This window comes from Gopherus flavomarginatus, unplaced genomic scaffold, assembly GCF_025201925.1.
Source record: "Gopherus flavomarginatus isolate rGopFla2 unplaced genomic scaffold, rGopFla2.mat.asm mat_scaffold_190_arrow_ctg1, whole genome shotgun sequence".
Classification (NCBI taxonomy): domain Eukaryota; kingdom Metazoa; phylum Chordata; order Testudines; family Testudinidae; genus Gopherus; species Gopherus flavomarginatus.
The window spans coordinates 126,490-143,888 of NW_026114785.1; the positions used below are offsets into that span (position 1 = coordinate 126,490).

General features: G+C 58.0%; 1 protein-coding gene across 1 annotated transcript; it reads right to left on the reverse strand.

Annotated features, from left to right (window-relative positions):
- Positions 1-863: 863 nt before the first annotated feature.
- On the reverse strand, positions 864-14,168 carry LOC127042040 (mitochondrial import receptor subunit TOM20 homolog). Its single transcript, XM_050935708.1, has 2 exons — positions 13,993-14,168; positions 864-1,288 (listed from the first exon to the last, which is right to left on the reverse strand). The coding sequence occupies exons 1-2, from the start codon at positions 14,166-14,168 to the stop codon at positions 889-891; spliced, it is 576 nt and encodes a 191-aa protein (XP_050791665.1). The 3' UTR covers positions 864-888.
- Between the last annotated feature and the right edge of the window lie 3,231 nt (positions 14,169-17,399).

The following is a 17,399-nucleotide window of genomic DNA, read 5'->3' on the forward strand; positions in this document are numbered from 1 at the left end:
GGGCCTAACCCCCAGGGGCCCCAACCCTAGGTCCAGGGGCCCAACCCCTGCGGCCCTTGACCCCAGCACCAGAGGCCCAACTCATGAGCGCCCGAACCATAGCTCCAGGGGCCCAACCCCTTAGCGCCAGAACCATAGCGCCTGGGGCCTAACCCCTTGGGCCCCAACACCAGCTCCAGGGCCCCAACCCCTCGGGGCCCAAACACCAGCTCCAGGGGCCCAACCCCTGAGCACTCGTTCCGTATCTCCAGGGGCCTAACACCTGTGGGCCCGAACCACAGTTCTAGGTGCCCAACCCCTGGGTGCCCTAACAGCAGCTCCAGGGGCCCAACCCCTGAGCGCCCGAACCATAGCTCCAGGGGCCTAACCCCCGGGGGCCCCAACCCGAGCTCCAGGGGCCCAACCCCTGGGAGCCCCAACACCAGCTCCAGGGGCCCAACCCCTGAGCGCCTGAACCATAGCTCCAGGGGCCTAACCCCTGGGGCCCCAACACCTGCTCCAGGGGCCCAACCCCTGTGGGCCCCAACACCAGCTCCAGGGCCCCAACCCCTGAGCGCCAGAACCATAGCTCCAGGGGCCAAACCCCCGGGGGCTCCAACCCCAGCTCCAGGGGCCCAACCCCTGGGGCCCTTGACCCCCGCTCCAGGGGCCCAACTCATGAGCGCCTGAACCATAGCTCCAGGGGCCCAGCCCCTGAGCGCCAGAACCATAGCATCAGGGGCCTAACCCCTCAGGCCCCAACACCAGCTCCAGGGCCCCAACCCCTCGGGGCCCCAACACCAGCTCCAGGGGCCCAACCCCTGAGCGCCAGAACCATATCTCCAGGGGCCTAACACCTGGGGACCCGAACCCCAGCTCCACTTATTTTCCCCACTGTGGTGAGATTTCTCATTCCACATCATCTTCAGCCAAGCATTGTGCATTTACAATTCTCTGGCTAATTGTTGGGAGCTTAGTCAGAAGCATCTGGAACACTGGTGGTGGAAGAGTCTGCTGTAGGACTTGTAATAACTGCTGTGGCTGTCCACACACAGCAATGGCATTTGTCAAGTGGTCCACACCCTTCTCATAGTCACCTTGTGCTAGTAATTCCTCGCCAAGCTGTATCTCTTCAAGGAAGAACTTTTGTACAGCTTCAGCATCTTTTAAATCAGGTAACTTGGAAAGCCCTGCTCTCTCTTTGGCAAGCTTCTGTTTCTTCCTTCGCTCCCGCAGCCGGTTCTTGAAATTGGGGTCGCTCCGTCTCTTGCGGTCGAAGTAAATGCAGTAGCCGATGAAGGATGAAGCCCTGGGGGCAACAACAACCGCACGAGGGCCCAACCCTTGAGCGCCCGAACCATAGCTCCAGGGGCCGAACCCCCGGGGGACCCAACCCCAGCTCCAGGGGCCCAACCCCTGGGGGCCCCAACAACAGCTCCAGGGGCCCAACCCCTGAGCACCCGAACCATAGCTCCAGGGGCCTAACCCTCGGGGGCCCCAACCCCAGCTCCTGGGGCCCAACCCCTGGGGGCACCAACACCAGCTCCAAGGGCCCAACCCCTGAGCGCCCGAACAATACCTCCAGGGGCCTAACCCCTGGGGGCCCCAACACCAGCTCCAGGGGCCCAACCCCTGAGCGCTCGAAGCATAGCTACAGGGGCCTAACCCCTGGGGGCCCCCACCCCAGCTCCAAGGGCCCAAAACCTGAGCTCCCGAACCATAGCGCCAGGCGCCTAACATCTGGGACCCCAACACCAGCTCCAGGGGCCCAACACCAGAGCGCCCGAACCATAGCTCCAGGGGCCCAACCCCTGGGTGTCCCAACACCAGCTCCATGGGCCCAACCCCTGAGCGCCTGAACTATAGCTCCAGGGGTCTAACCCCTGGGGCCCCAACACCACCTCCAGGGGCCCAACCCCGACGGGCCCCAACACCAGTTCCAGGGGCCCAACCCCCTGGGGCTCCAACCCTAGTTCCAGGGGCCCAACCCCTGGGGCCCTGGACCCCAGCTCCAGGGGCCCAACTCATGAGCGCTCGAGCCATAGCTCCAGGGGCCCAACCCCTGAGCGCCAGAACCATAGCGTCAGGGGTCTAACCCCTCGGGCCCGAACACCAGCTCCAGGGGCCCAACCCCTCGGAGTCCCAACACCAGCTCCAGGGGTCCAACCCTTGAGCGCCCAAACCATATCTCCAGGGGCCTAACCCCTGGGGGCCTGATCCATAGCTCCAGGGGCCTAACCCCTAGGGGACTCAACCACAGCTCCAGGGGTCTAACCCCTGAGGCCCCAACACCACCTCCAGGGGCCCAACCCCTGCGGGCCCCAACACCAGCTCCAGGGGCCCAACCCCTGAGCGCCAGATCCATAGATCCAGGGGCCTAATCCCCGGGGGCCCCAATCCTAGCTCCAGGGGCCCAACCCCTGGGGCCCTCGACCCCAGCTCCAGGGGCCCAACTCATGAGCGCCCGAACCATAGCTCCAGGGGCCCAACCCCTGAGCGCAAGAACGATAGCGCCAGGGGCCTAACCCCTCGGGCCCCAACACCAGCTCCAGGGCCCCAACCCCTGGGGGCCCCAACACCAGCTCCAGGGGCCCAACCTCTGATCGCCCGAACCATAGCTCCAGGGGCCTAATCCCCGGGGGCCCCAACCCCAGCTACAGGGGCCCAAACCCTGGGGGCCCCAACACCAGCTCCAGGAGCCCAACCCCTGGGCGCCCCAACAACAGCTCCAGGGGCCCAACACCAGAGCGCCCGAACCATAGCTCCAGGGGCCGAACCCCTGGGGGCCCCAACACCAGCTCCATGGGCCCAACCCCTGAGCGCCTGAACTATAGCTCCAGGGGTCTAACCCCTGGGGCCCCAACACCAGCTCCAGGGGCCCAACCCCTGCGGGCCCCAACACCAGCTCCAGGGGCCGAACCCTTGAGCGCCAGATCCATAGCTCCAGGGGCCTAACCCCCGGGGGCCCCAACCCTAGCTCCAGGGACCCAACCCCTGGGGCCCTGGACCCCAGCTCCAGGGGCCCAACTCATGAGAGCCCGAGCCATAGCTCCAGGGGCCCAACCCCTGAGCGCCAGAACCATAGCGTCAGGGGTCTAACCCCTCGGGCCCCAACACCAGCTCCAGGGGCCCAACCCCTCGGAGTCCCAACACCAGCTCCAGGGGCCCAACCCCTGAGCGCCAGAACCATATCTCCAGGGGCCTAACACCTGGGGACCAGAACCCCAGCTCCAGGGGCCCAACCCCTGGGGGCAACAAGAACCGCACCAGGGGCCCAACCCCTGAGCGCCCGAACCATAGCTCCAGGGGCCTAACAACCGGGGGACCCAACCCCAGCTCCAGGGGCCCAACCCCTGGGGGCCCCAACACCAGCTCCAGGGGCCCAACCCCTGAGCGCCCGAACCATAGCTCCAGGGGCCTAACCCCCGGGGGCCCCAACCCCAGCTCCAGGGGCCCAACCCCTGGGGGCACCAACACCAGCTCCAAGCGCCCAACCCCTGAGCGCCCAAACAATACCTCCAGGGGCCTAACCCCTGGGGGCCCCAACACCAGCTCCAGGGGCCCAACCCCTGAGCGGTCGAAGCATAGCTACAGGGGCCTAACCCCTGGGGGCCCCCACCCCAGCTCCAAGGGCCCAAAACCTGAGCGCCCGAACCATAGCGCCAGGCGCCTAACACCTGGGACCCCAACACCAGCTCCAGGGGCCCAACACCAGAGCGCCCGAACCATAGCTCCAGGGGCCCAACCCCTGGGTGTCCCAACACCAGCTCCATGGGCCCAACCCCTGAGCGCCTGAACTATAGCCCCAGGGGTCTAACCCCTGGGGCCCCAACACCACCTCCAGGGGCCCAACCCCTACGGGCCCCAACACCAGCTCCAGGGGCCCAACCCCTGAGCGATAGATCCATAGCTCCAGGGGCCTAACCCCCTGGGGCCCCAACCCTAGCTCCAGGGGCCCAACCCCTGGGGCCCTGGACCCCAGCTCCAGGGGCCCAACTCATGAGCGCCCGAGCCATAGCTCCAGGGGCCCAACCCCTGAGCGCCAGAACCATAGCGTCAGGGCTCTAACCCCTCGGGCCCGAACACCAGCTCCAGGGGCCCAACCCCTCGGAGTCCCAACACCAGCTCCAGGGGTCCAACCCTTGAGCGCCCGAACCATATCTCCAGGGGCCTAACCCCCGGGGGCCCCAACCCCAGCTCCAGGGGCCCAACCCCTGTGGGCCCCAACACCAGCTCCAGGGGCCCAACCCCTGAGCGCCTGAACCATAGCTCCAGGGGCCTAACCCCTGGGGCCCCAACACCAGCTCCAGGGGCCCAACCCCTGTGGGCCCCAACACCAGCTCCAGGGCCCGAACCCCTGAGCGCCAGAACCATAGCTCCAGGGGCCTAACCCCCGGGGCCCCAACCCCAGCTCCAGGGGCCCAACCCCTGGGGCCCTTGACCCCAGCTCCAGGGGCCCAACTCATGAGCACCCGAACCATAGCTCCAGGGGCCCAACCCCTGAGCGCCAGAACCATAGCGTCAGGGGCCTAACCCCTCGGGCCCCAACACCAGCTCCAGGGCCCCAACCCCTCTGGGCCCCAACACCAGCTCCAGGGGCCCAACCCCTGAGCGCCCGAACCATATCTCCAGGGGCCTAACACCTGGGGAACCGAACCCCAGCTCCAGGGGCCCAACCCCTGGGGGCCCCAACAACCGCACCAGGGGCCCAACCCCTGAGCGCCCAAACCATAGCTCCAGGGGCCTAACCCCAGGGGGACCCAACCCAAGCTCCAGGGGCCTAACCCCTGGGGGCCCCAACACCAGCTCCAGGGGCCCAACCCCTGAGCGCCCGAACCATAGCTCCAGGGGCCTAACCCCCGGGGGCCCCAACCCCAGCTCCAGGGGCCCAACCCCTGGGGGCACCAACACCAGCTCCAAGGGCGCAACCCCTGAGCGCCCGAACAATACCTCCAGGGGCCTAACCCCTGGGGCCCTCGACCCCAACTCCAGGGGCCAAAACCCTGAGCGCCCGAACCATAGCTCCATGCAGCAAATGCTCTGTGCATTACCCCTCCTGACCACATGGTGTCACTGTTGCTCCATGCGGGGAAATGCTCTGTGTATTACCCTATGTGGCCACACGGTGCCACTCTTGCTCAATGCAGGAAATGCTCTGGGCATTACCCTGCATAGCCACACAGTGCTACTGTTGCTCCATGCGTGAAATGCTCTGGGCATTACTGTGATGGAGTGGGGACTGTCTGTGTGGGGGATGGGAGAGCAGGGGGTGACTTTAGGTCAGGGGCCCCAACACCAGCTCCAGGGGCCCAACCCCTGAGCGCCCGAACCATAGCTCCAGGGGCTTAAACCCTGGGAGCCCCAACACCAGCTCCAAGTGCCCAACGCCTGAGCGCCCAAACAATACCTCCAGGGGCCTAACCTCTGGGGGACCCAACACCAGCTCCAGGGGCCCAACCCCTGAGCGCCCGAACCATAGCTCCAGGGGCCTAACCGCCGGGGGTCCCAACCCCACCTCCAGGGGCCCAACCCCTGGGGCCCTCGACCCGAGCTCCAGAGGTTCAACTCCTGAACCCCCGAACCGTAGCTCCAGGGTCCCAATCCCTGAGCGCCCGAACCATAGCTCCAGGGGCCTAACCCCTGGGGCCCCAACACCCGCTCCTGGGGTCCAGCCTCTGGGGGCCCCAACACCAGCTCCAGGGGCCCCACCCCTGAGCACCAGAACCATAGCTCCAGGGGCCTAACCCCTGGGGGCCCCAACCTCAGCTCCAGGGGCCCAACCCCTGGGGGCCCCACCACCAGCTGCAGGGGCCCCACCCCTGAGTGCCTGAACCATAGCTCCAGGGGCCCAACCCCTGAGCGCCCGAACCATAGCTCCAGGGGCCTAACCCCTGCGGCCACAACACCAGCTCCAGGGGCCCCACCCCTGGGGGCCCAAACACCAGCTCCAGGGGCCCAACCCCTGAGCGTCCGAACCATTTCTCCAGGGGCCTAACCCCTAGGGGCCCCAACTCCAGCTCCAGGGGCCCAACCACTGGGGGCCCCAACACCAGCTCCATAGCCCCAACCCCTGAGCACCCGAACAATAGCTCCAGGGGCCTAACCCTCGGGGGACCCAACCCCAGCTCCAGGTGCCCAACCCCTGGGGCCCTCGACCCCAACTCCAGGGGCCCAACCACTGAGCGCCCGAACCATAGCTCCAGGGGCCTAACCCCTCGGGCCCCAACACCAGCTACAGGGGCCAAACGACTCGGGGCCTCAACACCAGCTCCAGAGACCCAACCCCTGAGCGCCCCAACAATATCTCCAAGGGCTTAACCCCTGGGGACCCGAACCCCAGCTCCAGGGGCCAAACCCTGCGGGCCCCAACACCAGCTCCAGGGGCCCAACCCCTGAGTGCCGGAACCATAGTTCCAGGGGCCTAACCCCTGGGGGCCCCAACCCCAGGTCCAGGGGCCCAACCTCTGGGGCCCTCGACCCCAGCTCCAGGGGCCCAACCCCTGAGCGCCCGAACCATAGCTCCAGGGGACCAACCCCTCGGGCCCCAACACCAGCTCCAGGGGCCCAACCCCTGAGCGCCCGTACCATAGCTCCAGGGGCCTAACCCCTGGGGGCCCCAACCCCAGCTCCAGGGGCCCAACCCCTGGGGGCCCCAACACCAGCTACAGGGGCCCAACCCCTGAGCGTCCGAACCATAGCTCCAGGGGCCCAACCCCTGAGCGCCCGAACCATAGCTCAAGTGGCCTAACCCCTGGGGCCCCAACACCAGCTCCAGGGGCCCAATCCCTGAGTTCACGAACCATGGCTCCAGGGGCCTAACCCCTGGGGCCCCAACACCAGCTCCAGGGGCCTAAAACCTGGGGTCCCCAACACCAGCTCTTGGAGCCGAACCCCTGAGCGCCCAAACCATAGCTCCAGGGGCCTAACCCCTAGGGGCCCCAACCCCAGCTCCAGGGGCCCAACCCCTGGGGACTCCAACACCAGCTCCAGGGGCCCAACCCCTGAGTGCCGGAACCATAGCTCCGGGGGCCTTACCCCCGGGGGCCCCAACCCCAGGTCCAGGGGCCCAACCCCTGGGGCCCTTGACCCCAGCTCCATGGGCCCAACCCCTGAGCGCCCGAACCATAGCTCCAGGGGCCCAACCCCTGAGCGCCAGAACCATAGCGCCAGGGGCCTAACCCCTTGGGCCCCAAACACCAGCTCCAGGGCCCCAACCCCTCGGGGCCCAAACACCAGCTCCAGGGGCCCAACCCTTGAGCGCCCGAACCATAGCTCCAGGGGTCTAACCCCTGGGGTCCCCACCCCCAGCTACAGGGGCCGAACCCCTGGGGGCCCCAACACCAGCTCCAGGAGCCCAACCCCTGGGGGCCCCAACACTAGCTCCAGGGGCCCAACCCCAGAGCGCCCGAACCATAGCTCCAGGGGCGTAACCCCCGGGGGACCCAACCACAGCTCTAGGGGCCCAACCCCTGGGGCCCTCGACACCAGCTCAAGGGGACCAACCCCTGAGCGCCCGAACCATAGCTCCAGGGGCTCAACCCCTGAGAGCCCGAACCATAGCTCCACGTGCCTAACCCGTGGGGCCCCAACACCAGCTCAAGGGGCCCAGCCCCTGGGGGCCCCAACACCAGCTCCAGGGGCCCAACCCATGAGCGCCCGAACCATAGCTCCAGGGGCCTATCAACTGGGGGCCCCAACCCCAGGTCCAGGGGCCCAACCCCTGAGCGCCCGAACCATAGCTCCAGGGGCCCAACCCCTGAGCGCCCGAACTATAGCTCCAGGGGCCTAACCCCTGGGGCCCTTCATAGAAAAGGCCTAAACAGGCCTGTAATTTCTTCCCTCTTTCTGCCTTTAGCTCAAAGATTAGCTCAAAAATGGGCCTAGGGATTTGAATAACAAACGGAACCTGGGAATCAAGGGCAGGACATGTATCTAGTCTCACATTTAACCATGTCAGCTATTTACTAATTAGTCCGCTTGGCACAAAAGTATATGCAGCTGTTTTTCTCATGTATCCTCAAAGATATTTAATACCAGGGGTCAAAGTATGTACCTTGCACTCCCTTCAAAATGATAAATGTATCCGCAACAGATGTCTCCTGTATCCCCCTCCCCAAAAACAATCCATGTATTCTGTGTAACCTGTTATCTATAGGTCAGTATAATGACGTAAACTAAAGTTGTTTGTTACTGATTATAAAAGGGGCTCATGTCGCCCATGTAAGGTGTGTTCTTCTCTGGCATTAGTCGAGAAGAAACACCCGCTCAGCTGAACGAAAATAAAGGTATGGTATCCGTCTTCTTGTCCTCTGTGCCTCCTTGGTGTAATTAGGTAAGCTCCAGGGGGAACGGGCCCTATTTGGCCAACAATTGGCGACTCCGCCGGGACTTCTCTCCCTGTAGAGGGCGCTGACCGGCGACTGAGGGCGACTCCGAGGAGTGGCCACCTTGAGCCACTGGTTTGCTCGGGCCTTGGATCGTTGTGATCGGTCGGGGCGGCCGCGTCCTCTCTAAAGAGAACTCCTAACGACACGGAGGCGAGACGGTGCCAGAAGAAGGGGAAGGTCCAACAGCTGGACGCGGCCACTCCGGGTGGTAAGTTCGTTTTACCTCTTGGGTTTAAAGGATATAACGCCCCCGCAGTGTGATTGGACCTCATAGGTAACCCCGGTGTGGGAAGATATTGTGGTTGCTTGAAGGTTATGCTAAGTAAGCCAGGCCATAGTTAATGAATAATACCACTAATTTCACGAGCCCGTGGGCTGTATTGGATAATTACTGGGACATAGAACAGCCCCAGGGCTTGTTTCTGTTTTTGGGGGGAGTATTGCTTTTCTTCATATTGATGTTGTATTGGAAGCCAAAATTGTGATAACCAGGTCTAGGACTTAAACCGACTCTAGCCGCCCTGAGACTCCTGCGAGGGGAAACCCCGTGACCAGGATATCTTAATCGCAAGGGGGGTCGGTCGAACCCGTGACCAGGTTTAATTACACACAAGCATAATGGGGTCCGGACAAAGCATTTATGCTGGGACGCCCTTAGAATGTATGTTAAATAATTGGAAGGCGTTTAGACGTCAGGCTGATTATGGAATGCCATTATGTAAGGATGATTTGATAAAATTCTGTACTGTGGAATGGCCAACATTCGGGGTGGAGTGGCCCGCTGGGGGAACACTGAAGTTAAAAACTGTGGAAGCTGTGCATAACGTTGTAACTAGGGATGGACATTGGGACCAGTACCCCTATATAGATATCTGGCAGGATCTTACAGCTAATCCCCCCCCCCTGGTTGCGAGAGTGTAGAGCCCAAGCCATTAGGGCCTTAATGGCTCAGACCCCGGGTCAGCGTCGGGGTCGTCCCCCCGTGAAAAAGCCCTGTCCACCAGCTGTGATTCCTACCGCCCCTGATCCTATGCCCCCTCCTCCAGTGTATCCTGGCGTCCCGGTCTCCCCGGCACAACCCCTTCCCCCTGTATTGGCTACCCCAGAAAGCAGTCCCCCTCCCCGTGAATCAACGACCCCAGGAAATAACGCGGGAGACAGTAGCGGGGAAATCGGTACCCCATCTACAGACTCCGGGGACTCCCCGATAGCTAACCGCCTAAGGAGTTGTACTAAGCTTACTAAGCTGGCTGGGGAATGGCAAATAGTAGGCACTCCGGGAGACACAAAATTTGCTCTTACCAAGAGCCCCGTGGTAAATAAGACCGTAGCCGAGACAGTCCCGGTGCGTGAGCTGCCCCTAAGGGAAACTGTGGGTCATGATGGTGAACTCACTATGATATATGTACCTTTCACCACGAGTGACCTGTATAATTGGAAGCACCAGAACCCCTCGTTCTCGGATGACCCCGCCCCATTAACAGCAGTTTTTGAGACCCTGGTCTCGGCCCATAACCCTACTTGGGGCGACATGAAAATCGCTCTCAACACCCTACTAACTGCAGAGGAAAGGCGCTTAGTCCTTTCAAAAGCCAAGGAAGGACTAGTAGCAGGGGGAGAAGACGCAGCTAATATCCCCGAACTGCTCCCTGAGGCTGCGCCCGATTGGTCACATACAAGGGCAGCGGGTCGAGATCTCCATTGCAAATATGCCTTAGCTATAGTACAAGGGATGAAACGCTGTATTAGAAAGACCCCAAATTGGGCCAAGCTGTATAGTATTCGACAGGAAAAGAATGAAAACCCGGCCGCTTTCTACGAGCTCCTGTGTAATACTTGTAAAAGATACACAGACCTCGACCCAGAGGATGTTAATGGAAAGCGAGTGCTCATTCCCCTTTTCATCGGGCAGTCCTATGAGGACATTCGGAAAAAACTGCAGAAAATAGATGGGGCATCGGGTAAAAATATAGAGGAGCTCTTAGAGATTGCACTAAAAGTTTATGATCGTAGAGACGATGAGGAACGGAAGAAGGGGGCCCGCCTACTGGCAATGGCCCTGAAGGGGGAAAGTGGGAAAGGGGGGGGGCAGCGCGAAGGGACGAACAGGATTACAAGAGAAGGGAAGAGGCTCCCGTTCGGGACGAAATCAGTGTGCTATCTGTAAGGAAGAGGGGAACTGGAAAAATGAATGTCCCCAGCGACATAACAGGAGGGAGGGAAGCAGGAATAGGATCCCACCTGCGCCCGTTTTTTATAACGAGGCGCACGAAGAATCGGCTGTATAGGGAGGCCGAGGGACCCAGCGGCCCCTCCTGGCTGCACAGCCCGCTGGCCTGGATCCCACGGTAATAATTGAGGTAGGGGGCCGCCCAAATGAAGCCCTAATTGATACAGGAGCCGCCCTTAGCTTGCTTCCCCTCGCAGAGGCACCCCGGGGAAGGGCTCAAGGGTGTGCTGTAGTCCAAGGGATAGAAGGACAAAATATAAAATTGGAAAAATCTCTTCCCCTCCTAGTAAAAGTAGGAGACTGTCATATATCCCACCAATTCGTTTGTAGCCCCTCCTGCCCCATTGCGCTGCTAGGACGAGATCTGCTTACTAAACTGCAGGCGGAAATCTCGTTCAACAATAATGGGACCATGGAAGTTAGGCTCCCTAAACAACAAATTTCTAACTATCAAATGGCCCTTTTAAATGTTAAAAATCCTCCCCCGGCACAGCCGGAGAGTGAGAGGAACCAACTGCCGGGGGTTAACCTTGAGGTCTGGGCTGAGGAGGGAGGTTTTGCTCGGGCTCGAAACGCTTTACCAGTACACATTTCCCTTAAGGAGGGAAGCCGCCCAGTCAGAATTCGACAATACCCCCTTAAGTTAACCACTCGGATCGGCCTGAAACCTCTGATTCAAAAGTTTTTGCAGTGCGGGTGGTTAAGGGAAGGCACCTCCCCATATAATACTCCAATAATGGGATTGCCTAAGCCTAATGGACAATATCGATTAGTCCAGGACCTGAGGCAGGTTAATAAGATAATAGAAGCCCCCTATCCAGTCGTCCCAAACCCCCATACTATCTTGAGCCAAGTCCCCAAGAGCCACAGGTGGTTCTCCGTGATAGATTTAAAAGACGCTTTCTTTTCCATACCCCTTGATCAGGAGTCTCAGAAACTGTTTGCCTTTGAATGGGAAGATCCAGATACCCATTACAAGGCTCAGTACCTCTGGGCTGTTGTCCCCCAGGGACTGACTTGTGCACCCGAGATTTTTGGCAGCCAGCTAAAAAGAGACCTTGCCCCGTTCCTAGCTGAACATCTCTCGTGTAACATAGTTCAGTACTGTGATGATTTACTCTTAAGTACTGAAACAAAGACAGCTTGTAAGGAACATACGATAGAACTCCTCAACTTTCTTGGAGCCCAGGGATACAAGGTTTCCAGGGAAAAAGCCCAATTGGTTAAACAACAGGTTACTTTTCTCGGATATCATCTTTGTCAGGGACGTCGTAGCTTAGGTAAAGATAGGATCCAGGCGATACTCGAGAGCCCTCAGCCCCGAAATCCCAGAGAGCTGAGGGCTTTCTTGGGACTGACCGGTTTTTGCCGGCTTTGGATCCCCGACTATGGAGGAAAGGCTAAACCACTATACGAGTCCCTCACTAAAGAGGGTCTGCTTAACTGGGAATGGACTAAGGAGAAAGAAAAAGCATTTCAAGAGCTTAAAGAAGCCTTGGTTCAGCCTCCCGCGCTGGCTCTCCCGGATCCCCGGAAGCCGTTCACTCTATACGTTCATGAGAGGAGAGGGGTGGCATCCGGGGTTCTGTGCCAGAGATCGGGACCAGCCTGGCGACCTGTAGGTTATTACTCCAAGGTGCTGGACCCGGTCGCCAAAGGCTGGCCGGCTTGTTTACGAGCCGTGGCTGCAACCGCTCTCCTTGTACAGGAGGCTGAGAAACTAACCCTGGGTGGGGATACTGAGGTTGTGGTACCCCATGGAATACCCCAGGTACTGGGAACAGGAGCCGGGGAGAAGCATTTAAACCCCAGTAGGCATACTAGATATGAGGTGGGACTTTTGTTGGCTCCTAACCTAACTTTTAAGACAGTTAGTTCCCTCAATCCAGCTACCTTACTGCCAGATCCCCAAGTCCCTTATGGGACTAGTCCCACCCATGATTGTATTGAAACTTTACAACAAGAAACTAAACCCCGCCCTGATCTTTCAGATTTACCCTGGCCCAACCCCGATATCGAAATGTACGTAGATGGATCCAGTTATGTAGAAGAAGGGAAGCGATTTACAGGAGCAGCCGTCATAGTTAAAGAGGGAAAAGTGTACAAGTTTAAGCTTAGCCCCAACCTATCTGCCCAGGCGGCGGAACTGGTGGCTCTTATTGAGGCTCTCCGAATGGGAACTGGAAAGACTATTAATGTATATACTGACAGTAGTTATGCGTACATGGTGGTGCATGCCCACGGAACTCTATGGAAAGAAAGGGGTTTCATTACAGCCTCAGGCCAAAAAATAGCCCATGGGGCCCTTATTAAGTCATTACTTGAGGCCCTGATGCTTCCCCTCCGGGTCGCAGTGATGCACGTGCGTGCACATGGGAGGGCCCCTGAGACTGAGCAGCGAAAATATAATCGATTGGCTGATCAAGCCGCGAAAGAAGCCGCACAAGAAGGGGCCATATGGCTCCTCTGGGTCCAAGACACGAAAGCCAAAACCCCTGCTCCCCACTATACAGCAGAGGAAATGTCCTATGCCCAGGCTGCAGGGGCCCAACCAACTCCCACTGGGTGGTGGAAGTTGCCAGGAGGGGAGATTTTTGTGCCTAGACCAGTACTTCAGGAGATTCTCCGATCCCTACATAAGGAGGGACATTTGGGATCCGGAGCTATGGTCGATTTAATCACCCGATCCATTCGGGGATTAGGTGCACATATGAAAGCCCAAAGAATTGTAAATAACTGTTCCGTTTGTCAGCGAACAAACCAAAAGGGGTGCGGTCCGCCTGCCCCAATGGGAGGTCGGCCCTGGGCTGCCTACCCTTTTCAAAAATGGCAGGTGGACTTTGCTGAAGTCCCCCTTTGTAGGGGTTATAAATACTTGCTTGTCTTTGTTGATCAATTGACTGGATGGGTGGAGTGCTACCCTACACGACATTGTCAGGCACGAGCCGTTACCAAAGCTCTGTTACATGAAATACTTCCCCGCTTCCACCTCCCGGAGGTGATTGAGTCGGACCGGGGAAGTCATTTTATCTCCCAAGTGGTTCAGCAGGTGTCACAAGCCCTTGGGATCCAATGGAAATTGCACACGCCCTGAAGACCACAAAGCTCGGGCCAAGTGGAAAGAATGAATAGGACTCTTAAAGACACTCTCACAAAACTGTGTATAGAATCTGGGTTAAAGTGGCCTGACGCCCTACCACTTGACCTTACTCGCATTCGGAGGGCCCCACGTAAGGGTCTGAAACTTTCACCCTTCGAACTGGTCTTTGGGTTCCCTCCCCGAGTACTCATCCCGGGGTACCGAGAGGACATAAACTGGGAAGTGGGGAATGACTCTTTATGGAAACAGGTTTCTGCGCTGCAATCTGTTTTGTTAGTTACATCGATATGCAGCACCTTTCCAGACCCTTCCCTTGGAACAACCGGTGCATTCCTTCCAGATCGGTGATCGGGTCCTTGTTAAAAAGTGGAAGCGTGATCCACTCACACCACGGTGGGACGGTCCGCATACTGTATCGCTCATCAGCCAGGCCGCTGTTAAGGTCCTTGGGAGCGACAAATGGACGCATCATTCCCGAGTAAAGCGGTTCCTGAGCCCTGACTCGGAGGACAGCCTAGCTGAAGAGGACATCAGCCCTCTGTCCTCTCCAGCTCCGGAAGCCCGGAGTAACACAGGCGAAGACTCTACCTGGAAGTACCAAGGATTGAAAGGACTAAAAGGACTGTTTAAAAGACAAAAACAATGAAACTATCCTTTGTATTTCTGGTCTGTATGTTCAATTATTCATATGGTTGGGAAAATAAGTTTCTGCAACTAGGGGAAATAATAGCAGATTCTTTTAACCTTACTAATTGCTGGGTATGTGGCGGTCCAGGAGAATTAAATGAGTGGCCCTGGGTAGCTCAGCCAGTACAGCCTAAGTGGTGGCTAAGTAGCTTGAGCATAGTACATAAGGGAACGGGAAGGTGGACTGAAAACCAGGGCCCTTGGCGACTCTATTCTGCTGGAGTAGGCGTCTTTTGCCTTAATCGAACAAGACATGAGGGAAGATATATGGGGGAAAGCAAGTGTGAGTGGACCTTATCTCTGGGCTTTGACTGCTGGGATCCCCATTGTCGCCCGTATGACTGTTTTAAGTACCAAGGACGATGGAACTTGACCCATGTAAAGCTAACTAACAATAGCTGGGTAAGATGTTCCTACTGGAATCACAGGGGCGATGGTTGTAAAGCAGTAGGATTGGATGGGTACTTTGATGCCCTCTTCCTAAGCTGCCAGCGAGACAATACCACTGACAAACACCATGTGGTACGGTGGTATCAATGGGCATGGCAACACCTTAATGGAACCGGAGTTACCCATTTTCGACAATTTTGGGCTAGTACCAATAATCCAAAATTTGGTTGTAACTGTGTATGGAAGGCAGGGGCTGGAGCATGGAAATGCGACTACTGTAACCCAAATGTAGACAATTTCTTGGGGGGACCAATAGAATCAGGTAACGCTTTATATTATAAGGAGCCGGGCCCCGCCGATTCTCCTGAGACCTGGCATGGCCCCTTTGCTAATGGAATCTGGGCACTAAAAGGCCACTATTGGATCTGTGGATCTTATGCTTATCGTAGATTGCCTCCAAACTGGTCGGGAATATGTTACATAGGATATATTAGACCTTTATTCTTTCTTTTACCTCAAGCCCAAGGAAATAAATTGGGAGTTAAAGTTTATGATGATTTAGTTAGGGAAAAACGATCTCTAGACTCCACTTTAACTGCCGGAAGTTCCCAAAATTGGGGAGCTCAAGAATGGCCCCCTGAAAGAATTATCAAACATTATGGACCAGCCACCTGGAATCCCAGTGAACTGGTAACCGGGGCCAGGGAACCAATTTACAATCTAAATCGGATTATTAGGCTACAGGCTATCTTGGAAATAATAACTAATCAAACAGCTGCAGCACTAGATCTCTTGGCCGATCAATCAACTCAAATGAGGCACGCAATTCTCCAACACCATATAGCTCTTGACTATTTGTTAGCAGAGGAAGGGGGACTCTGTGCAAAACTAAATGAATCTAACTGCTGCTTACAAATAGACGACAATGGCCAGGCAGTTAAACAGTTAACCAAGGAAATGAGAAAAATAACCCATGTCCCAGTACAAACCTGGAGCGGTTGGGACACGGATTGGTTTACCTCCTGGCTACCACAATGGGGATGGTTACGGAAAGGTTTCCTCCTTTTTATACTCTTTATTACCGTTCTATTAACAATTGCTTGCTTTGCCCCATGCTTAATTGCAACGGTTCGCAAGCTGGCTGGTCAAGTTACATATCAGCAAATGATGATATTGTACAAGCCTGAAGGAACTGAGGCGCAAAGCCCGTAAGCTCTTAAAATGTTTTTAAGGGGGGGAAACTTGATAGAAAAGGCCTAAACAGGCCTGTAATTTCTTCTCTCTCTTTCTGCCTTTAGCTCAAAGATTAGCTCAAAAATCGGCCTAGGGATTTGAATAACAAACGGAACCTGGGAATCAAGGACAGGACATGTATCTAGTCTCACATTTAACCATGACAGCTATTTACTAATTAGTCCGCTTGGCACAAAAGTATATGCAGCTGTTTTCTCATGTATCCTCAAAGATATTTAATACCAGGGGTCAAGGTATGTACCTTGCACTCCCTTCAAAATGATAAATGTATCCGCAACAGATGTCTCCTGTATCCCCCTCCCCAAAAACAATCCATGTATTCTGTGTAACCTGTTATCTATAGGTCAGTATAATGACGTAAACTAAAGTTGTTTGTTACTGATTATAAAAGGGGCTCATGTCGCCCATGTAAGGTGTGTTCTTCTCTGGCATTAGTCGAGAAGAAACACCCGCTCAGCTGAACGAAAATAAAGGTATGGTATCCGTCTTCTTGTCCTCAGTGCCTCCTTGGTGTAATTAGGTAAGCTCCAGGGGGAACGGGCCCTATTTGGCCAACACCCGAACACCAGCTCCAGGGGCCCAACCCCTGGGGGCCCCAACACCAGCTCCAGGGGCCCAACCCCTGAACGCCCGAACCATAGCTCCAGGGGCCTAACCCCTAGGGGCCCCAACCCCAGCTCCAGGGGCCAACCCCTGGGGGCCCAAACACCAGCTCCACGGGCCAAACCACTGAGCGCCTGAACCATAGCTCCAGGGGCCTAACCCCTCGGGCCCCAACACTAGCTCCAGGGGCCCAAACCCTGAGCACCCGAACCATAGCTCCAGGGGCCCAACCCCTGATCGCGCGAACCATAGCTCCAGGCGTCTAACCCCTAGGGGCCCCAACCCCAGCTCCAGAGGCCCAACCCCTGGGGGCCCCAACACCAGCTCCAGGGGTCCAACCCCTGAGCGCCCGAACCATAGCTCCAGGGGCCTAACCCCCGGGGGCCCCAACCCCAGCTCCAGGGGCCGAACCCCTGAGGCCCTTGACCCTAGCTCCAGGGGCTCAACCCCTGAGCGCCCGAATCATAGCTCCAGGGGCCCAACCCCAGAGCGCCAGAATCATAGCGCCAGGGGCCTAATCCCTCGGGCCCCAACACCAGCTCCAGGGACCCAACCCCTCGGGGCCCGAACACCAGCTCCAGGGGCCAAACCCCTGAGCGCCCGAACCATATCTCCAGGGGCCTAACCCCCGGAGGCCAGAACCCCAGCTTCAGGGGCCCAACCCCTGGGAGCCCGAACACCAGCTCCAGGGGCCCAACCCCTGAGCGCCCGAACCATAGCTCCAGTGGCCTAACCCCCGGTGCCCCAACCCCAGATCCAGGAGCCCAAC

Coding starts and splice junctions, on each gene's coding strand:
- LOC127042040 (XM_050935708.1), bottom strand. CDS start 14,168: ATGATGCGTCCATTTGTCGCTCCCAAGGACCTTAACAGCGGCCTGGCT. Junction 1,289..13,992: donor CAAGGGAAGGGTCTGGAAAG/GTGCTGCATATC, acceptor TGTTGCCCCCAG/GGCTTCATCCTTCATCGGCT.